This window comes from Chenopodium quinoa, unplaced genomic scaffold, assembly GCF_001683475.1.
Source record: "Chenopodium quinoa cultivar QQ74 unplaced genomic scaffold, ASM168347v1, whole genome shotgun sequence".
In the NCBI taxonomy this organism is placed as follows: domain Eukaryota; kingdom Viridiplantae; phylum Streptophyta; class Magnoliopsida; order Caryophyllales; family Amaranthaceae; genus Chenopodium; species Chenopodium quinoa.
Genome location: NW_018742616.1, coordinates 1,512,592 through 1,534,471, shown reverse-complemented (window position 1 = coordinate 1,534,471; position 21,880 = coordinate 1,512,592). Strand labels below are relative to the sequence as shown.

At 35.0% G+C, this 21,880-nt stretch overlaps 5 protein-coding genes across 5 annotated transcripts; 3 read left to right on the top strand and 2 right to left on the bottom strand.

Annotated features, from left to right (window-relative positions):
* Window positions 1-3,095: 3,095 nt before the first annotated feature.
* LOC110721290 lies at window positions 3,096-3,536 on the bottom strand. Its single transcript, XM_021900429.1, has one exon. The coding sequence runs from the start codon at window positions 3,534-3,536 to the stop codon at window positions 3,096-3,098; it is 441 nt and encodes a 146-aa protein (XP_021756121.1).
* A 112-nt stretch (window positions 3,537-3,648) lies between these two features.
* Window positions 3,649-6,358, bottom strand: LOC110721287 (protein FAR-RED IMPAIRED RESPONSE 1-like). Its single transcript, XM_021900428.1, has 5 exons — window positions 6,203-6,358; window positions 5,189-5,502; window positions 4,783-4,979; window positions 4,298-4,302; window positions 3,649-4,089 (listed from the first exon to the last, which is right to left on the bottom strand). Exons 1-5 carry the CDS (start codon window positions 6,356-6,358, stop codon window positions 3,649-3,651), a joined length of 1,113 nt encoding a protein of 370 aa, XP_021756120.1.
* A 577-nt stretch (window positions 6,359-6,935) lies between these two features.
* Window positions 6,936-9,202, top strand: LOC110721286 (protein MAIN-LIKE 1-like). The gene is made up of 2 exons (XM_021900427.1): window positions 6,936-7,320; window positions 8,180-9,202. Exons 1-2 carry the CDS (start codon window positions 7,252-7,254, stop codon window positions 9,200-9,202), a joined length of 1,092 nt encoding a protein of 363 aa, XP_021756119.1. The 5' UTR covers window positions 6,936-7,251.
* A 21-nt stretch (window positions 9,203-9,223) lies between these two features.
* LOC110721285 (protein MAIN-LIKE 1-like) lies at window positions 9,224-10,787 on the top strand. The gene is made up of 2 exons (XM_021900426.1): window positions 9,224-9,889; window positions 10,057-10,787. Exons 1-2 carry the CDS (start codon window positions 9,224-9,226, stop codon window positions 10,177-10,179), a joined length of 789 nt encoding a protein of 262 aa, XP_021756118.1. The 3' UTR covers window positions 10,180-10,787.
* A 1,661-nt stretch (window positions 10,788-12,448) lies between these two features.
* LOC110721534 (tRNA wybutosine-synthesizing protein 4-like) lies at window positions 12,449-20,784 on the top strand. Its single transcript, XM_021900707.1, has 13 exons — window positions 12,449-12,928; window positions 14,374-14,462; window positions 14,553-14,677; window positions 15,352-15,399; window positions 15,768-15,849; window positions 16,367-16,469; window positions 16,938-17,058; window positions 17,145-17,192; window positions 17,462-17,545; window positions 18,023-18,087; window positions 18,539-18,590; window positions 19,951-19,989; window positions 20,344-20,784. Exons 1-13 carry the CDS (start codon window positions 12,849-12,851, stop codon window positions 20,413-20,415), a joined length of 1,008 nt encoding a protein of 335 aa, XP_021756399.1. The 5' UTR covers window positions 12,449-12,848; the 3' UTR covers window positions 20,416-20,784.
* Window positions 20,785-21,880: the final 1,096 nt, after the last annotated feature.

The window sequence follows — 21,880 nt, the reverse complement described above, 5'->3', positions numbered from 1 at the left end:
CCATGAACAAGCTGCAAAAGAGCCCTCCCCCCAAGAACCAATTTTAGAGATTGCTCCAATTATTAAATTCAGCCCAAATTTCAACCTTTTCGTAGGATCACAGGCATTGCCTCCTACTCCCCCAACTTCCCCAACACCCGAAGAACCAGCAACAGAACAATAGTTGGAACAGCTCACTGAATTAATTGTTCATAAAATAACAACATCCCATTTCAGTGTGCCTGAAGGTGGACAACAAAGAGAAAAAAGGATCACTCAAAACCTTCCACCAAATATGTGTTCACCGTTCATGGTTCAAAATGAAAAAAATATCTAGAAAGCTTGATGCACAGCAGAGAACGGTGGCTGAATATGCATTTCTGTTGGTCCTAAAACGTAAGCAACATAATAAATGTTTTGTTAGTTCAATTGTTCCATATACTATTTCTATTGTTCCAATTTAAATAACTTGTTGTTCCACAATTTCAGTGAGGAGCTGTACAATGACACGCATAATTTTATCACTATGGATGAAATTTCATGTCTACAAGAAAACAATTATGTAATCAACACATAGTTGACTCTTGGGCACATATTCTGAACATGGCCAACAAAAGAAGAACCTGGAGCCATTAACAAATTTTTCTGCACTCACTTCTGAATGTTGGGTAATTATGTGTGATTTTTTAAAGTTGTTTCATAAAAAAATGTCAGTTGTTCCATTAATACACTTATTGTTCCATAAAATCTGACTGATGTTTCAATTATTATGCCTATTGTTTCTTTATATGTTGTATTGTTTCACAAAATATGCCCATAGATACACCCTATTGTTTCATAAAAAATGTCCAATGTTCATAATAATTGTGCTATTGTTTTTACAGTTTAAAAATTTTTAAATTGTTTTTTTTTTAATTTTTTCCCTGGCCAAATGCAGATTATGATGTGTACTGACAAATACTTCACTTCAAAAGACAAGTTTTTGGAGAGATATAAGACATTTAATATCAGAATAGAAAAAGAGATGATACACTCCAAGATCACTACATTTAACAAAGTTGACTTGGTTAGTATCTAAATTCTATTGTTCCATTATATCCATTTATTGTTTCTTAAAATAGGCCTAATGTTTCATATAATATGTCTATTGTTTCACGACATGTATTCTTTCCAGTAGTCACATTTGAACACTACTACCCGTTCTGTTTTAATTTCATACACAAAAAACTAGAAGTGATTGACAACAGGAAATTGGAAGAAGGTGTTGATATGGATGCCAAATATAGAAAATTTCCAACTACAATGGTAAATTTATTTGACTACTGTTCCAAATATTATCCGTATTGTTCCTGTTTGTCTATTGATTGTTCCTTAACAGATTTTGTATTGTTCCTAATTATTTTTAAACTGTATGTTTTGTTATGAAGATCAAGGCATTTGGAAAAGTACCGACATAAAATAAAATTGGGAATGGTCGAGCAGTATCGAGATTCAAACCAGTACTAAAGGAACTGAGATGGCAAAACAATGAAAATGTAAATGACTGCGGCGTATACACTCTGAAACATATGGAAAGTTATATAGGACAAACTGATTTACACTGGGATATAGGTTTCGACCCAAAAGATGTAAGTTATTATGCCTATTGTTCCATAAAATATGCCAATTGTTTATACCTGTTGTTCCATGGTATATTATCTGTTGTTTCAGTATTTATTTTCTATTGGTAAAATATTTTCAGTTGGAAGTAGTAAAGAAGATGGGGATAGAATATTGTGGCAAAATCTTAACAAGCCTAGCAAACACCTTACAGGATGAAGTGATAGCAAAATCAAAGGCCTGGGCATTAGAGTAGCTACGCCATGTACCGCAGTAATCAATGATAATTTTAGATTAGTTTATGTTTGGATGTTTTGAATGGATGTTTTTATGGATGTTTTATATAGAAAGTTTTAGATTTTAATAAGTTTGTATTGCTAGAAAAATAGATTATTAATATGGAACATTATGTATGTATTATTGGAACAATAGTAGTACTAATATGCAACAGTAATTATGCATGTTAGATGTTCTATTCAAAAAGATATACTATCACACTAAGTATAATATGCAAGAATAGTAGGCATATAAAATGAAACAACAAAATAGTGTTTACCTCTGTAATTGATTATATATGATATTAGATCCAGTTGCCCATATTAGATCCGGCAATGGCAGTAAACCACAAAATGTAGTTTGACGTATAACACTGAATGTAGTCCGTGGTATACCGCCATTACCAGAAATAATGTGGGAACAATAAGAAAATAAAAGAAATAGTGTTTGTAGAAGACTTAAATTGGTTGTGTTCAAATCAAGTCCAAGATACTTTATATAGAAGGCCACAAAAGTATGAAATGACATAAAAGCATGAATTGACACATCATTACATGTTTCCACATGAAACTGACAAGTGTTGGGTTGCTTTTTTGACTTTTTCCATTAATCTCTTCCCAAAGCTCTTGTGTCACACGTGATTTAAAAAAAAAAAGTGGACTTGTCAAATCATTACACGTTCCCACATGAAATCAAATTGTAGATTTTCTAAAACGTATACGTCTCCAAAGATTATTATTTAACTTTTCTAAAATGCAAATAAATGACTGTTTATACTTGGTGAAATTACTGGATATTTGAACTATTGTTTCATATGAGTAATATAATGTTCCATATAGTGAAACAATTGTTCCATATGTCAACACTGATGTTCCATATATGTGAATCATTTTTTCGACAACGTACAACCATTGTTCCATGTGAATCATATATTAAAATGGATGTTCCATATATGTCAAAACCGATGTTCCATATACTTAAATCATTGTTCCATGTGTTTGAACCATTGTTTCCGTAGTTTTTGAATTACTATTCCACATATTTGAATTACTGTACCAGTTATTTGACTGAATGTTCTCCGCATCTTAATATTTTCACTAATTAGTTATTGTTACACTGTTGGTAACTTACTGAAATCATTAGAACAAACAAAGAGGTGAGTAACAATAGTTTAATAAAAAGGAACAATAATTATACTAACACGAAACAATAAAACAAACTAGTATTTCACACGCGCAATTTTAAACTGTTTTATAAGGACAATTCCGAATATCATGATATGCAAGATCCCCACATCCACTACATTTCCTCTTCTTCTTATTACATTGTTTAACTGCTTTCTCCTTAGCGCCATTTAATCGTTTAGACCCACTGATTCCACTGCTATCATGAACACTTGTGCCTTTATTCTTCGACACTTTAGGAGGCTGAACCAGTATTTCATCAGGCATACTACATCCAATTAACATTTCAATGTCATGTTCATTTAGTCTTGCATTCTCACTTTCAACTGCAGTAACACTCTTTATGCCTTGAATTTTATTTTTAAACTCTCGAATATTCTTAATAAAATCTTGCTCACGACCTTTTACCCAACTCACACAAGAAAGTATCTCATACCACATTTCATTCAATACCACCCTCCTATCACCATCTATATCTGTACAACTTTTCTCTAACATTGGTTTCTAAGTAGCAGTTATTGTCCATCGATCTAAGATATATTGCTTTGGAATGTTTTTTAAATTCTTTTCTTTCCACATCCTTATCATATGTCTACATGGGATTCCTATCCTATAGAATTTTTTCCATGAGCATGTTAGTTTCATAATTAATAGACTCAAATACAACCTTAAACTTTCTTCTCCTATTAGCCTCAATAACTACTGCTATATCCATTCCATTTTCCTTCCTCAATTCATCCACACAACAAGAATAAAAAGCACTATAAACTTCATCTTGAAAATTATAAAAAGCAGAAACGGTGTATACCTTTGAACCATGCATCTCAATCAGCATTTCTGTCTTACATCGAGGGTACTTCTCCTGTGAATCATTGTCATTTTGTGCCTGACTGTGTCTTTGTGCATCCAACGCAGTTTCATACCTCATGAAAAACTCAACAAGAGACACATGAGGATTAATAAATGACGAAAAAAAACTATTCTCACTCTCAGACCTTGATGTAGTTCTCATAATTCCTCCCACAAAAATGCCTCTAAAATACGCAGGAATCTACATAAATCTCATCTCAAACATTAAATTAAGCCAATCATGGTCTTCTAAATTGAACTCAACAAGAACATCGTTCCACATCTCTTCAAATTCAGCTGGCTCAATATCTAATTCCAAACACACTTACTAAGTTTCTTCAAAAATTCAGTCTCCCGAGTGATACTCCTTCCTACTTTATCAGGCAGCTTTTACATAATATGCCACATACAAAATCTGCAGACCAATATCATTACAACAAAATAAGTATGAGACATTAGAACAAAATTTCGGAACAATGTCCTATAAAAATGGAACATTAACATAATAATTCGGAACGGATAAATAAAAATAAACAATAATTCGGAACACCTAATTAAAAACATGGATCATTAGAACAACATTTCGGAACAATGTCCTATAATACGGGAACATTAATATAATAATTCGGAACAATTAAATAAAAAAATAACCAATAATTTGGAGCAGATCATTAACAATGTGGACCAGTAAAACGATAATGTGAAACAATATAATTTAAAAATGGAACAATTACATAACAACTTAGAACATATTATAAACAATATGGAACATTTTAAGAAAATTAGTTCAGAACAGCTAATTAAAAATATGGAACATTAAAACAAGAATTTGGGACAATACAATAAAAAACTAGAACATTTAAATGACAATAGAATATCAGATACCTATGCTCACATTGCTCAAAAACAGAATTAACAGCAATCTTCATCGTTGGATCTTGATCCGTAATTAAACAATTAGGTTCTCTATGGCCCATTGCCTTAAGAAATGTTCTACATAGCCATTGAAATGAAACTACGTCTTTCTTTGCTATAAACCCAACAGCAAAAGTAACACATTTCTTGTGTGAATAGCCCCAAGACCATATTATACTTGAAATTAATACAAAAACTCATATAACCATTATTAATATATTTTAAACATAATGTTCTTCACACTTCCTCTATTGTTCCACATAACTGTTATAATGTTCCAAATATATAATCTAATGTTCCGTTTCTGTATAACATGAATTCATATATGAAAATACTAGTCAGCTTATACATATATAAAAATACCATTATAATACACATACAAATACCTGTTACTTTGGTAAATAGTATCAAAGGAGACCATATCACCAAAAACAACATAATTCTTCCTACAAATAGGATCTGCCCATAAAGCTCTACAAAGACAGCCATCTTCATCCATTTCATAATAAAAAAAATATGCTGACCACATCAATGTTTTCCTCTTAAAATTGTCAACAAACATCTGGGTGTCTAATCCTTCAATATAAGCCTTCAAATCTCTATGAAAGTTCTTGAAATCAGACTTGCTAGCACCTATATTCTCATATCCCCCAACATATTCCTTCATAATTTTGAATGTTTTCACAGGGCCAATATTAATCTGTGTACAATAAAAACAATAATAAAATTATTATAAATGTGTATAATAAGGTAGGTGAAAACCCTACCTTATATGGAAACCATGCTATATATGAGAACAAATCTAGGGCTTAATTAGATCTGACGGTGCACATTTAATTAAAAAAAGAAAAAGGAAATTGAAAACGAATCTTTATTATGGATGTGTACATTTAATTGAAAAAGAAGAAAAAAAAAGGATGCACGTTTAATTACGTCTGACGGTGCACGTTATTCTAAATGTGTAGTTCGAAATTCGAAAAAATTAATGCAACTGCTTGTAATTATTACTTTATTGTTCCATATATTTGAACTACGGCTCCGCTTTATTAACATATTTTTCCACTCAGTATGAACACATTTTTATAATAACTACTAATCCATTGACTTGAACTACTGTTCCATTTATAAGTTAACAAGTTCCATTTAGTTGAACGATTGTTCCATATATTTGAAGTCTAATAATTACAATAATTTTTCCTACAAACTATATTGTTTCATTTTCAAAAACTATTGTTCCATACAATTATACCTACATGAACCGTCATACATAATACCATATCTACTGATCCATATTCAAACACTATTGTTTCATAACATTGTGCCTAATGTTCCATATAATTAAACTAATGTTCTACAGTATGAGAAATATAAATCAGATTAATAAAACCATAATTAAATACCTTTGAATTATCAATAATCATTTTCTTATGCAACAACGTCAACTTTCTTTTCGACTTCTGAAAATGAGCATTGTTATGAGAATACATAGGATGAGTATGCCTTTCTTCAAATTTAGAAACAATATAACCTCCATCTTCATATCTCTTTAATATCATTTTGGCCCTACAACCAACTCGACTATCCAATCTTCTTCTAATAATACGAGTATTGCCTTGAACAACATTGTTTTCTTCTTCATTACTATCCCCTTATCTTGTACATCATTGTCTTCTTCATCTTGAACATCATTGACTTCTTCATTCATATCCTCTTTATCTTGAATAACATTGTCTTCTTCTTTACTAATATCTCCTTTATCTTGAACAACATTTTTCCATTTTTCCTTATACCCAGCTTTATTACACAAAATAATTTGAAAAGAAATCACACCATTTTTTTTTCCCGTAGATTTTCTAGTAATAAAACCAACAACAGCTGCATATGACTCGTAAAAACGTAACCCATCATCCACATTTGAAAATCTCATACCTATGCATGGTCTTATTTCACTATCACAACATGGAATCCATAGCTTTGTTCCACCAGGAATACAAACATGAACAACATTCGTCGTATTGCATTCAACTGAAACAACACAATTTTCTTCTACATCCATGCTTCATAACAAATGAAAAATGTTGATGAAAATTTCAGCAAAGAAAAAAAATCAGACCAAAACGTCATAACAAATGAAGAATGTTGAGGAACAATTTTTTAAGGATGTTGTTAAACGTCGTTCGCATTTTACTAGGTGACGTTCACATTTTTTACATGAATTTCCTAAATTGCCCTCCGTATATAAATACTCGATAAAGTAAGTTAGGGCTTTACGAGACATTTCCCATCTCACAAAATCACTCTTTGACACTTTCTCTCTCTAAAACCTTCCAAAAAATCAGAAATTTTGAAAAAAAAAAAATCAGAAATTTTTTTTTTTTAAAAAAAAACCAAAATAGTTGAAGGCTACTCAAACACAAGCAAATCTTGCAATCAAACGTTGAATCCGACAATGGCAGACCGACGGAGAATTAGGCTGACGTTTGGTGGTCGTGGTGGCGGCGTTAGCGGCGGCGAGCCGGTGAGTTTTTTTTTTAAAAAAAAATTTGAATTTTGAAAAAAAAAAATTCTGGACAAGGGGACTTCCGCCCAGAAATTCCGGAAGTCCAGGGGAACTTCCGGATTTTCTGGGCGGAAGTCCAGTTTCCAGGTTTTTTTTTTTTCTGTTTTTCCCCTTTTTTTTGGTTTTTGTTTTTTGTGTTTTTCTGTTTTTCCACCTTTTTTTTTGTTTTCTGTTTTTCCTTTGTTTTGTTATTTATGTTTTTCTTATTTTTTCTTTTTGTCCTCGATTTTGTTGATTTGGTGCATGTTTTAATTTGAAAATATTTGTGTCCTTCATTTTTTTTTTTTTGAAGTAATTTGTGTCCTTCATTTGTCGCATTAAAATAATTTTTTTTTGGATTTAGTTTTGCAATAGTTATTGATATGTAATTTTTGTTGATTTAGTTTTACAATAATTATAGTTTAGCATTAAAGTAAGTTTGTTGTTGCTATGTATTGTTATTGTTATGTAAATTTGGTTTGGTTTGTATTGGTTTTTGCTGCTGTTGTTGTTATGTATTATGGTTGTTTACTTAAATTGTTGTTATTGTTATTGTAATTGTTTTTTTTATTGGGTTGTCGTTGTTGCGTTTAAATTTTGGCAGTTTTGTGGTTAATTATAGTTTTGATTTGGTCTGTTATTGTGTTAAAATTATTTGTAGTGTGTTAGTGTGTTGTTATTGTTAGTAGTGTATTAGTATTGTAAGAATAATATTATTGTTATTATTTGTAATGCTGTTATTATTGTTTATTTGATTTGATTTATTATAGTTTTGATTTGATTTTTTTGACTATGAATTATTATTGAAATATGATTCTGTACTTATTTTTTAATGCAGATTGAGGGTTCTGGTCCTCGTCATGCAAGATCAAGACGTTTGAATGCGTCTGTTAGGAGGGAGTTAGGTGGTGCAGGACCTTCACATGCACCGTTTCAGCATGAGCAGCAGTATGGGATTGCTGGTGCTTGGTCGGGGGAGCACCAGTCACAGGGGAGCGCCCCCATGTATTCGTCTACTGGAGTGCCTTCATCAGATAAGGATGAGGATGAAGATCGAGGAAGTCAATCTGCTGGAGATGCACAGTACGACCCTCAGGATTACCGTACTGTGTATAGGGGTGACCATGGGAGATATGTTAACAGTAGTGAACCAGGTCAAGCTTCTACCAGCTCGTCAGAGTCATGGGTGGTGCAGGAGCCGATGCTAGGTGGGCCTGAGGATGGTACCGTTATTCCGAGTTTTGGGGGTCACGTGTCTGCCTACATATGGGGTGGGCAGGAGCGAAACGTGCTGCAGTGTTTGAGCAGGACACGGTTGTGTTCTGAATTGGGTAACTGGCGCACTCGTCTTCCGCCGGAGCACCTGGAACCGATTGATGGCACTGGTCTATCTCATTTACCCGGGATCATGTTCCGGCGATTTGACTGGCCCTTAATTTCTGCTTTTGTTAAGAGATGGCAGCCAGACACGAACACGTTTCACATGCCTTTTGGGGAGATCACGATCATGCTGCATGATGTGTATCATATTCTAGGGCTTCGTGTCGACGGTTCCATGGTTTCCACTACTCCTAGCACAGGCGTTTTACGGGACGCGTGCTCGGTTACCTTAGATATGACTGAGGAAGAGCTGAATGAGAAGTGCGGTACCAAAACCGTATGGCAGGGTAGTGGGGTCCTGACTGAGAGGATAGTGGAGTCGACCTTGGAGGCGCAGAGGCCCTTCAGTTTCCATTACAGGGCGTACCTGTGGTTAGTACTCGGCGGTTGTTTGTTTTTGGACAAGAGAGGAAACCGTACTCATCCTTCCTTCCTCAACGAGCTGTTTGTTGAGGATATTCAGATTAGTGAGTACTCCTAGGGTTCTGCTGTGCTAGCATACATGTACCGACAATTGGGTACAGCATCACGAAGAGATGCTGATTCTATCGCTGGTTGCCTTACGCTTCTGAAGGCGTGGATCTACGAGTACTTTCCGTGTTTTCGGCCTCAGCAGGGGACCTTGACCAGAGAGCTTGCTATTCCTCGTGCGTCCGCCTGGGATTTTGGATCGGGGTGCCCTAACAAGAGCATGGAGCGCCTTCTCGCTTTTCGGGCTAGGTTGGATCATTTGACTGACAATGAAGTTAACTGGCTACCGTACGGAGTTGATCCAGCACGACGCGTGCCTGCTACTCTTTTCATTGGCTGCATCCAATATCGTAGCATCATTGAGCCATACATGCCTGATCAAGTGGTTCGGCAACTTGGATACGTCCAGGGCATTCCACCAACCATTATCAGGCCTGAGAAGGCTAAGAGACCGACGAACTTGAAGATGTATCGGGTTGACTTTCCGCCAGAGATGACATCTGTGATGTGGACTCGGTTTGTCCTTGGTATGTCTTTTAGTGTCGTGGTAGGTGCCCTCAGCAGACTTGGTGGTGGTGCTCCTACAGTCGGTCCTGGTTACATGCAGTGGTTGTACCGATTTTCTCATCCACGTGTTTCTCCAGTTGCGTCATCACATGAGAGTCGCACACTGCCAGAGAGAACTAACACGGATTACGTAAGTAGTTGTATTTTTTGGTATAATTTAATAAGTTGCTATTTTAATATGCTGTTTATAATATGTTGTTTTTAAAATCCGATTTTTAAATATGTTGTTTTTAATATGTTGTTTTTTTTTTAAAAAAAACTTGTGATTTATTTAATATGTTGTTTTTTTAATTGAAGTGGATGGGTCGGTCTATGGAGGTCATCAACAGGACCCTGGAGGAGTATCCGAGCCTATCGCGTGATACAAGAGCAATGACTGAGGCGCTACGAGCTGATTGGAGGGCGATGATGGGGTTGTGAACTTCCTGTTTTTTTTATTATTTCCCTTGTACGCATTTCGTTTATGTACTATTTATTCGTCACGTACTTTAAGTATTGAACAACTGTTTTGGTGGTTTTGTAAATATTTTGTTTAATTAAGTTCAATTCGTTGCAAATTACATAACGACAACTGTTTAACATAAATGAAAGTACAACAACATGTTCACTATCTAATTAAGGCATCCCACATGTTCCTTCTAGCTTCGTAACGCTGATCCCAACAGTCAACACTTGGGTCGTGGTGCTTGGTCCACCAACCTGCAACCGGGGGAAGTGGCGAATCAGGTGTAAGTTCAATACAAATAAAATGTGAGGCCCCAACTGTAGCGATGACAAACTCTCGCTCCAGTTCTGTGACCCCCCTTCTTGCCCGCAACGGCAATATCGTGAGGCATGGGTAGTAGCAAGTTGGTGTTTGGCCTACACCAAGAATAATAACCGCTGCGTTGAACCAAGTCGCAATAGGAAATAAATCTTGTATTGCAACCATCCAATGACGGGAATCAACCGCCCCACCGTCCCATCGAATACGCTGCACATTGATCTCAAGTCTTCCAAGCCCATAAATCCTCTTATATAGGGCTCGATAACCGAGGACCTCATTCGCTATTGTCTCTCGAGCGTCATACCATGGATACACAATCATTGGATGGTTGTGGGTCCCAGTTACATCATCTTTCGCCCGGATAAACCAAGTATTGGTGACGAACTCGTAACATATCTTGATGTAGAAAGGACAACCAATGCCCTTGGTTTTAGTGTCCTTCCGAATTGCGTTCTCAAGATCTCTCGGCTTACTCCTGCGTCCCCGGTCACATCTTAAATATCGAACTGGTCGACCATCCCTCTGTTTGTTGAAAGACGATTTCACCAAAATAAATCCCAGATTTATTGCAACAGCATCCGCCCATGTAACTGCATCGTCAAACGTTAGAAAAACCGTGTCTGTCACAAAATGTGCACTGTAATTCACAACGTCACCGTCGTCTTCAACCTCCGAATCCTATCAAAATAACAATACAAACAAATAAAACACGCAAGGATTACTATTTTAAATTTAACAATAATAATAACAATAATAATACAGATAATCATAATAATAATAAAAATAACAATAATAGCAATAATAATATTAATAGTATTAATAGTAATAATAATAATAATAATAATAATAATAACAATAACAATAATAATACTAATGATAATAATAATAACAATAATAATACTAATGATAATAATAATAACAATAACAATAATAATACTAATAATAATAACAACAATAACTACGTAACATTAACAAATAATAACTAATATAATAATAATAATAATAACAACAATAGTAATAATAATAGTAGTAATAATATTAATAATAATCATAATCATAACAGAAATTTACAAAATTAACAAAACTAATATTAATAACCATAATAATAATAATAATAATAATAATAATAATAATAATAACAATAACAATTACGTAAAAAAAAAAACAAAAAAACAAAAAAAAAAGGACATCCACTTGTTTTTTACGGAAATCTGGGGGAGATCCGCCCAAAATTTCCGGATGTCCCCAATAACATCCGGAAATTTCATCCGGATGTGTACATCCGCCTGAAATTTCCGGATGTTATTGGGGACATCCGGAAATTTTGGGCGGATCTCCCCCAGATTTCCGGAAAAATCAAGCGGATGTCCTATTTACAAAAAAAAAAAAAAATTCCGAAATACTTACAGATTCTTCAGTCGAACCCTCCGGCGTGTGAACGTTGTCGTCGTCTATCGTAAAACATCACTCCGTACACTTTCCTTTTCTGGCCCGGGATTTTTAAATTCCTCGGGATCACCGTACAATGGTGGAACCGGGATTTTTTAATGCTCGGGATTTTTTTAACACAAGTGGTGGGCTCGGTAATGTTTTTAATGTTGCCGGTAACTAAATTTACCCATGGTGGACCTTTAAATAGATAAAATATCCACAAGGGCAAAAATGTCATTTCAATTAAAAATGTGAACGTCACCCAGTAATTTGCGAACGACGAATAGCAGTTCAGTTTTTTAATTACAATTCAAAAAATGGGCGGCTTAAATCTCTTGGTTTTCCAATGCATATTATCGTGTTTCAATGTAGAAAATTAAAAAAATTAAAAATAAAAACCATGTTCCAAGAAAGCAATGATGACTGATTGCATGTTCCAATACAAAAAAAAAAAAAAGAAGCCCACATGTACAAGTCAGCAATCCGAAATTCAATCTCAACCATCCATAATATGAAAACGGATGGTGTAAGATGAGTTCTCATCTTTAGAATGGTTCTCACTTAAGCTAAGGGTTCTTACATGATCCCATTTCTCTCTCTTTATATATATAAAGATTACTCTTTTTTTTTAATTTTTTTATTTTTACGATTTTTATAAACCAATGTACCTCATGTGCTTAGCCACATATAAGACTTATCCGGAAAAATATTTTACTCCACATTTTTCTCAAGGAAAGGTAGACAAAAGCTAGACAAGAACATAAAAGAACAGATAGACTCGATAGAGTACCAAATTAGCAATTGCGTATTTGCGTACAGCCTATTTTTTTCCACGAATTGTTGTTATTCATAATTTGATTCAATCAATCTGAGTGTTTGAGAAAGGACGAAAATGGCGACAAAATCAGCAGATGCAAGCAGCAGCACTGCTGCTGTTCAAGCCACTAATGACGACGCTTCTGCTAGCAAATTGTGAGCGATGTCTCTTTGTAACCCCAACTTTTATTTTTATTTTTATTTTTTGATTACAGCAATATTTATGCATATTTTTATTCCTGTTGCAACTTGAATTTTCTGGGATTATTTTTCTATTTATTGTTGAGCCGATTTTATTTATGTTATTTCGTATGTGTTTTGGATCATCGATTAATTTTTGTGTATGTGTTGAATCGATTTTATTTTTTATGTTCTCCCACTTTAGCCTATATTTTGCTATTTTCACCTAATTTTGATGGTTGGAACTGTAAGAATTGAAATGGTCGACTGCAATTTAAGAACACAACTCTATTGCTACGAAAATTCACCGGTATCGTGGCCTTGTTGTGGCTTGTTTTTTTGATAAGAAACCCAAATGGCCTTGTTGTGGCCTTGTTTTTTTGATAAAAGGGGGAGGGGGGGGGGGTGTTGTTGGGGGTGAGGTGGGGTGGGGAGGGGAGGGCGGGGGGTGGGGGTTTAAGCTTTACTGATTTCTTAACACGGGGTTGCCAGCTATAAAGGAGGCGTTATCTGTCCCAAGAATGTGTGATCCATTGTTTGGAGATGCAGGCGTTGCAGCATTCTCTTTAACGAGGAGGCAATGCATCATTCATGAGTTTGGGTCCAGCAGTGTGTGAATTGGGAAGTGTTTAATCAAGGGCCTGTACATGAATGAAGTTAATTGAGAGCTGTGAGGCTAATGTTTGCTAATTGTGTGAACAAGAGGTTGCTGTTTGACTGGCTGCAGTGAGAGGAACGGAGGAAAGCTTACCACATTTAATTTGCTTGTAAATTAATTGGTTATATTAGTGTTAGGATGGGGTGGGGAAGTAAGAAAAAGAAGATGGAACAGTGAGTATTTCAACTGATGAGGAGTTAGATGACATGCAAAAGGAAGATGCTATAGATTATGTGTTTTTTAGGTTTTGAAGGCTTGCAGAAACAATGAGATCATGATGCCCTTGTTGTAATTTTCAAATTTGATCGTCCTTGAAGGTAATGACAGCTTTCAACAGCTAAAAGAGTAACTAATCCTTCGCTTAAGAAGCTGAGTACCAATATGAATCTAATAATTTACTTCATATGTTTATGTGTAGATTTTAACTGTATGTTATCAATTCTTTAGATAAGGTTATAGATAATACTTAATGTAAGTTGTCCATCACATGTTCTTTAGAAATACATGCTGGCTTCAGTCGTTAGTCGAGTAATTTAATTTATTGTCATGGAGATTTTGGAAGACTTACTTGTGAACCATAACTTATACAGTATATATTTTTTGCCTAAAGAACATTTACTATTTTGTGCTGTATGAATGCGTAGACTTTAATTTGTATCTAGAAGAAAATAAACCTGGACCTGCAGGTGACTTGCAATTATTGTTTGTTATTAACCTAGCTCTATGTGAATCTGATTACTCCTCTCCTTAATAATTGTCTTAGGTCTTGTGTGAAAAAGGGATACATGAGAGATGACTACATCCATTTGTTTGTGAGAAGGCCTGTAAGGAGATCTCCTATAATTAATCGTGGTAGGCTTAGTTGTAGTAAGTTTTTTCATATTTGACCGTTGCGATATGTTTCTCCACTTATCTCTTAATTATGTATTTATCCTTTTGAAGGTTATTTTGCCCGTTTTGCTGCTCTTCGCAAGCTTCTTTTCCAGTTTCTCAATACTGATGATCAGAATAGGAAGCAAGTTCTATCACTTGGAGCAGGCTTTGATACAACATATTTTCAGTTGCAGGTACATTTTGCTTTATGATCTTGTAGTTTGAAATGGATGCTAGAACTTTACCAGCAATTGTTCCCTTTCTGGTTTCCTATATTCAAAGTCCACCTCAACCTGGAGTTGCATATATGTATTAGTCCATATATTATGAGATGTTTTATGCAGTTCGAGCAAGAGGGTTTCCTTTTCTTTTTTTCCCTTAATCCCTTAAACCCTTAAATGATCCCTCGTAACCTCGTTAATGAACTTCTTGGTTGCGTTTTATTTTAAGTTAGAACTGATTTCGGAGTTATAATTGATTATATATAATGTTCATTTGGGCAGTAGGCTGGTTTTTTTTCCCCCCACTAAATATACATCACACATGTTTTATTGGTTGCTTCTTAAGTTCTTAGTTCTTGGGTTGCTAACTTGCTACTATAATTCATAACTCCCACATTGGTATATAACTCTAAAATTTGAAGCTAATGATTATCTGCTACATGTGGCAATTATCATAGTATGATATGTTGCTTTAAATGGGTACAAGATTCAGCCTTTAGGTCTTTTACAAAAATTTTGGGATTATTATCTGGAACATAGTTAGCTTTGTCTAGACCATTTGACATGATATGCTAATAATTATGATTGTCTTTATTGTACTTAGTAGGAATGTATATTGATACATGTGCAATGCTTCTTTCTATTAGGCGGAAGGAAAGGCACCATACCTATACGTGGAGCTGGATTTTAAGGAGGTAAAATTGTGAGGCTTTAGATATTGCTTTAGCATTTGTCTAGTAATAGTTATTTGGTTTATACTCCAACACCCCCCCCCCCCAGTTTTACGTGTGGGTGAAGGTGGGAGAGTTTAATACTATATTATCTACTTATCAAGCAAGATTTTCAAGGTTGTGGGAACTTAGAGTTATAGGCATTCAAATTGGCAACAGATACTTAGAAGATAGATCACTTTTGCTACCATATAAACATATTTGACATTTCTGGGACTTCTGTTTAGTAAACTTTCACGGGATCCCAACTATCTGTAGAAAATATATGTTTTCTTTATTTCATTTTTGGATCAATATGAACTTATGAAGTTATATTGCATATTAATCTTTAGGTGACTAGCAAGAAGGCTGCATTAATTGAATTTTACAATGAGCTGAAAGAAAAACTTGGTCCAACAGCTTCGATTTCACGAGGTTAGACTTTCATAATTACTGTTAGATTTCTGTAAGTCAACATGCCTTAACAATCAAATCATTTGATCCAGAACTCTTGACACTTGTGTATGTAGTCGTACTGAGCTTCTACTACTTATGTTTGTGCTTGATAGCATGCAATTGATTACCTTTTTTATTAAATGATTTAAAATGGCATCATCAACACCTTAATTAAAGGTGCATGCTTGGTGTTATATGTATACTGCCTATTGCTCTAAGCCTTTTATAGATCTTCAGTGCTGGCATCTGTACCCCTGTGGCCTGTGGGTCATTTTTTTTTAATTTATTTGTGTGTGTGTGTGTGTGTGTGTGTGCGAGCGTGTGCGCACGTGTTGCATGGCGGCTTTATGTTCGTTTGTTTACTTACTGCAACTGAATTGAAGTATTCTGATTGTTTTAAGAGGATTCCATCTGTACCACTTTGTAGCCTGCCTGACTGCTACCACTTAATTGGAAATTAACTTGCTGCTGACTTGATATTTTTTGGCCTGTGCAGAAAATGGAGAAGTGCATGGAGATCATTACAAACTGCTTCCTGTTGATTTGAGGGACATTCAAAATTTAAATGATATAATAGGTTTAGCTAACCTTGATCCCAGGTATGCATGAAATTTTCTGTTTCACTAACAATTAAATCACTAGTTCTGTTAAAGTAAGTGATTGTTAAAGTTGGTGAAGCGTGAAGATCCCCTCCGGTTCAGCAGTTGTATTTTTTTTACCTTAAGGATAGAAGGAGGGTTAATACCCTGAGTATGATTCTCATTCTGCAAGCTCTGTTGTTTTATAGTTTGAATTCTATGGGTTCGATATGTGGTTCTAGCTTCTTAAGAAGTAGAGGATGGACAGAAAATTTGTCAAGATAATATAAGGGAAATTATGTGCCAATTTTTTTGTTGTCAACCGAATGAAAGTAAATCAGTTCTTTGGTCAGATTGAATATATCTTATCCCATGCTCCCCTGTGTGGTCGCTCAACTCTCTTCAAATTTAATTTGTCATCCATATACATTTGCTTAATTTAGCAAGGATGTGGCTAGATGATAATGCTTATTCTGATGACAATATCAGTCTGCCAACATTTATTATTGCAGAGTGCGTTTTAATATACTTGGATCCTGAGTCAAGCCGTTCTATAGTTGGTTGGGCTGCAAAAACATTTTCCACAGCTGTATTTTTCCTATATGAGCAGGTTATACATCCTTGATTCACAGCTGTTTGTCTTCTTGGAGTCACCCCTTTGTACGATGTGCTTATTTCTGTATTCATTTTTTACAGATTCATCCAGATGATGCTTTTGGAGAGCAAATGATTCTTAACTTGGAGGTAATTATTTTTACAATTTTTTTTTTTCAATCTTCTACTCTTCTTGTGATAACTATATTACCTCAAGTTTTCTTTCATATCTATGAGATCAATATGATTAAATACATCTTCTTTTCAAGTCCTTTTCTATCTGCATGCTACCCTATTTGCACTTGATTTTGGCTTTACCTTGCAAATCCTGAAGAAATTATTCTAATACTCCATTTTTACCTTCGTTTGTTTTGTCTTCCACTACTTAGTGTATGATAATCTCTTGTTTTTTCTTTTAGTGCCGTGGTTGTGGGCTCTTAGGCATACATGCTACACCAACTTTGGAAGCGAAAGAAAGGCTTTTCCTTGATCAGGGATGGCAGGTATAATTTGTACTTTCTGTAATTACTTGGCTACTTCACTTCCAAAGTTTAAATTTTTTGTTATGGGATGTCTTTTTGAGAATTTGAGTTTATATTACATGATATTCCCCTGAAAGCAACTCATTCCTAAGGAACAAGTCACCCGAAGATGAGTAAAGCCTGCAGTGTGCGATCCAAGACTGGTAATGGGTACTTTGGACGTGATAGTTCATCTAAAGTCAACTGATGAGATTGGCTATTATATATAATTATTCACAAGAAGCAAAATATTATTTTTCCATATTATTTAAAAGTTAGGTACATCAATGAGCAATTATTGAGATTTTGTTACTAGAATTCCGCATATGTGGTTAGTTACATGATATACAATGACTAAGCTTGCCTTTTTGCTTTTGATTGTTATTGGTGTACTCTATCTATGTATTTTCTCTTTTGTTTTTCCTAATTATATATTTTAAAATATATGCGATGTTTCAGAGGGCTACTGCTTGGGACATGCTGAGAGTTTACAGTGAATTTATAGATTCCCAAGAAAGACGCAGGTAGATTCTTTATAACTTCTTTCATAATGAAGTTGCATTTTCTACTTTGCGTGTGGGTAGTAATGTTATTGTCGAGCTGGGTCGTTTGGAAAAGGTTATACTGTGTTTGGATACCTACTTGCATTTGCAGATCAGAAGGTGCAATATCTTCTTGTTGGTTCAAGAAGTGAATAAATTCTATGCTTTGTCAAGGAGGTGATGGCTCGATATTATCATGGTGTACTGAATTGTAGTTATGTTGTTTACGGGATATTAAAATTTCAGATGGATTTATAAATAACATAATATTTTCTTTTATCTAGAATGCCTTTTCAGGTTAATAGTATTTAATTTTCTGACTTCTATGTTACACATGTCTAATTTTTTTAATTTTCATTTACCTGCTTTACTTATTATGCACCCTTCCCAGGTAAGCCCACCTAAAGTTTCTCTTTCGTAATATTGTGTTTAGGATTGAGCGCCTGGAGTTATTCGATGAATTTGAGGAGTGGCACATGATGCAGGCAAGTTTTTATTTCGTTGTTTCATTATGTCAATTATGGTCCTTGTAAATTAAACATACAAGTTGGGTGGAACCATCTTCCCCTTGAGCCTCAATCTTCCCCTTGAGCCTCAATATAAAAGCTAGTGCTTCTGATCTTGATACGTGAACTCATCTTGCTCTAGATGTATTGAATTTGTCTGAGCTTGTTTTTTTTTTATAAACTCACAAGCTTTGATCGATTTTGTTTGCTATCGGTTCGCAAACTTGTTAGACCAAGATTATAAATGAGCTATATGTAGTCAGTTTGTTTCTTTGCTTTTTGTATGGCACTATAATGGACAATTGGACACGTTGGGGTTTGAGGGGCGGGGGGGGGGGTGACTAGGTGAGGAGCGGCCTGTATTGGGTGGTCCCGGAAATGAAGGTGGGGTGAACCGTGAAAATCTAGGTAGAACTAAGTAGCAGTGAGGAAGAGATTTGTAGGTGGAGGAATTCAGGGTTGGGGTATGGTCAAATTTTCAACCATTCTCTATGATGTAATGTCATAAGAGATGGGCTATTGATTTGGTCCCCCTTAAGTGATGACTTATTCATCCAATGACCATGAGGGCTTTTCTTCAACATCTGTGTATGGGATAAATTTCCTTAATTGTTGTCCTGCTAATGATGTTTTCTAATACCAAGGGTGAGAGTGACTAATATGCTATATGATTTTAAGTAGCTTTGTTGTCCCAAATGTCTGATAACATTACTCTTTTGACTTTAAACAAATTTCTTCTATACACAAACATTTAGCCATACACATGAAAGTTATGGATCAAGGATGCCTACAAAGTTAAACAGATGAATGATATATATACAGTTTTTGGACTTGAGTTCATGGTTTCCAAGAGTTTGTCTTTGTAGACAACTCTAACTAATTATTTACCCTTTTATGCTTGGCATGCGTTTTCATGATCTTGAAAAGCATGTGACAATTTAGGTTCTATTTATTAGTTTGTGTGCATAAAGTGAAAGGTGGTTATTTTTAGTACTTTCACTTCAACCAAAATGAAGTGACTAAACTAAATGTTGCTTGTTTTTAAGATCCACTTGGATGTAAACTCTTGGTAGAATATTGAAGTCTGGTGATGGTTTCAGCTGACTGCATTAAGCTGAGTTTATCTCGGTGGTGAAATATCCTCGATCCATGGTTCAGTACATGTGCTGGATTCAACTGCAAGAAGTTGCTCCTTGGATATTATTTTTAAAATACTTATAACGGAGTATCATTTTCTAAAACCCCCAGAGTCTGCACTTTTCCCTGTAGGTGTCCCTGAGATTTAGAACTTTGCCATAGTTATGATTGCTAACAAACTTTTTCTCAATTTCTTCTACAGGAACACTACTGTGTTGCTCTTGCTATGAATGATGCTCTGGTATGTTCTCGTACCAACCATCCAAGTTCTCACAAAATGAGTTTGGACGTGTTATTTTTATCAATAGATTATGCCTGTACATTTTTCAAAAAAATAAATAAAATTGGTCGGCCTTCAACTATCACTTTCTGATAGCTGTACGTAGAGAATCTGACAAAATAAATGCATGACTGCATGAGGATTACTTCACCCATTTTCAACAAATATTTTTCTTCTTTTCCTAGATGTTCCTTACACTTGCACATATACATAGTTGTACAACATATCTAGCAAATCATGTACAGTGATACAGGTACCGCTATATTCTGCTGCTTAAATATCTGACCTATCCGCCTTCTCAAAATCATGCTTCAGGGCATATTTCTGAATTACGGCTTTCACGAGAACGATGAGAAAAAAGCTAGCTCCACTCCAACCAGATCATGATCAAAGCAAGGATGCCAACTACACAAGCTCATAATCAGTTTTAGTAAGTTTGGTACAATGAAGAAGTTCATGAAATGTGCATGTTAATTTGCTCCCAACTTGCACTAGATTAGACTGAGAATGAAAACCCAAGAAATACAAAAAACTTCAGCACTAGTCTACAAAAGGATATAACATGTAGTATAATGTGGTCCGTGTATGATGTTTGACTTATAGGAAGATCTACATTTTCTATTCTTTTGCTTAGCTGTTTTCGCAAACGAACGTGGTAGGGACCTTTCTTTAACCACATAACTGGTGTCACCCATGGACTTGTGGGGGACTTTGTTTGGGTCTTTGTTATTTCTAATCTGACCCCTTCTTTTTTTATCTTTTTTTTTTTTTTTCTTTTAATCTTTTTGGCTTCTCTTGGGTAATTAATATTTAGTATGCCTTTGGTTTGGGTGGTTCTGGAATTCTTCTGCTTTCATAATTACCCAAATTGCACATTTCTTTTTGTCGTGTGTTTGATTATTGCACATTTGATGGTGGCCTTATTTTGTTGTATTTGTGGTTTTGCATTATTTGATTGGATATGATTCTGAATTCTGATTCTCCTAGGCAGACACTACTCTAATATCTCGCTGAAAACTACCCCGCACCTGGCGGGTTAGATGGGAAAATATCTGTGAGGATTAGCATTTGATTTTGAAGATATAGTGGTTGATTTTTTGGATCTCATGAGAAAAAAAATCTGATGCCTTTGCTTGTTAGATTCCTTTCTCGTTCCATGCTACCGCTCCTTTGAGCTATATAGTTATCTAAATGAATTATGGCATGGTCCGATGCATCAGTGTGCATTACAAAGGGTTTGTCAAAGACGGTCAGAGTAAGGACAGGCTCACAGGCTGTTATTTTTCTTGGAAACTTTTTTTCATAATAGTCAGTAGAAAACTAGAAATTTTTTATCCTTATTTTTTGTGCTCTTCAAAAAGAATCCTTGGGCGTTCATCTAGACTGTGCTGCTTTTAGAATAAGCTAAGGAAGAGTAGAGATATAGATTTTCCGACAAATGATACACCATAGCGATTTCCATCTGAAGGCATGGCCCCAAAGCCTCTGTTGGTGGCGGGTTATCCTTGAAAGGTAGATGAGAGAAAAGAGTGAAATCAAAAGGCAGCCATTTCAATAAAATCTGGGAAATGTTCATTTAAAAGTGTTGTGTACTTGTGTTTAGGTTATTTACATGACGTGCCTGTCAAAAAAAAAAAAAAAGGTTATTTACATGACGTGTAAGTTATAACGTGTTTAGTACAAATGACACTTTGACGACATAGCAAAACACTCGTACTTGATTAAGCACTGAACAGTTTGAACCTTAGGATCTTAACATTTTGATCCTTCCTTTTATTTTGATTTTTGAAAAACTTTGAATTAGCAACCTAGTTTCAAGATACTGTAAGTGGGAACATGTTCATGGAAATTA

Excerpts from the sequence above, each read along its gene's own strand:
- LOC110721290 (XM_021900429.1), bottom strand. The coding sequence starts at position 3,536 with ATGTTAGAGAAAAGTTGTACAGATATAGATGGTGATAGGAGGGTGGTA.
- LOC110721287 (XM_021900428.1), bottom strand. The coding sequence starts at position 6,358 with ATGATATTAAAGAGATATGAAGATGGAGGTTATATTGTTTCTAAATTT. Across the intron at positions 5,503-6,202 it reads TGATTATTGATAATTCAAAG|ATTAATATTGGCCCTGTGAA; the intron begins GTATTTAATTAT and ends TATTGTACACAG. Across the intron at positions 4,980-5,188 it reads ACTATTTACCAAAGTAACAG|TATAATATGGTCTTGGGGCT; the intron begins GTATTTGTATGT and ends ATTAATTTCAAG.
- LOC110721286 (XM_021900427.1), top strand. The coding sequence starts at position 7,252 with ATGGCAGACCGACGGAGAATTAGGCTGACGTTTGGTGGTCGTGGTGGC. Across the intron at positions 7,321-8,179 it reads GCGTTAGCGGCGGCGAGCCG|ATTGAGGGTTCTGGTCCTCG; the intron begins GTGAGTTTTTTT and ends TTTTTAATGCAG.
- LOC110721285 (XM_021900426.1), top strand. The coding sequence starts at position 9,224 with ATGTACCGACAATTGGGTACAGCATCACGAAGAGATGCTGATTCTATC. Across the intron at positions 9,890-10,056 it reads AGAGAACTAACACGGATTAC|TGGATGGGTCGGTCTATGGA; the intron begins GTAAGTAGTTGT and ends TTTTAATTGAAG.
- LOC110721534 (XM_021900707.1), top strand. The coding sequence starts at position 12,849 with ATGGCGACAAAATCAGCAGATGCAAGCAGCAGCACTGCTGCTGTTCAA. Across the intron at positions 12,929-14,373 it reads GACGCTTCTGCTAGCAAATT|GTCTTGTGTGAAAAAGGGAT; the intron begins GTGAGCGATGTC and ends TAATTGTCTTAG. Across the intron at positions 17,193-17,461 it reads AAATGATTCTTAACTTGGAG|TGCCGTGGTTGTGGGCTCTT; the intron begins GTAATTATTTTT and ends TTTTTCTTTTAG.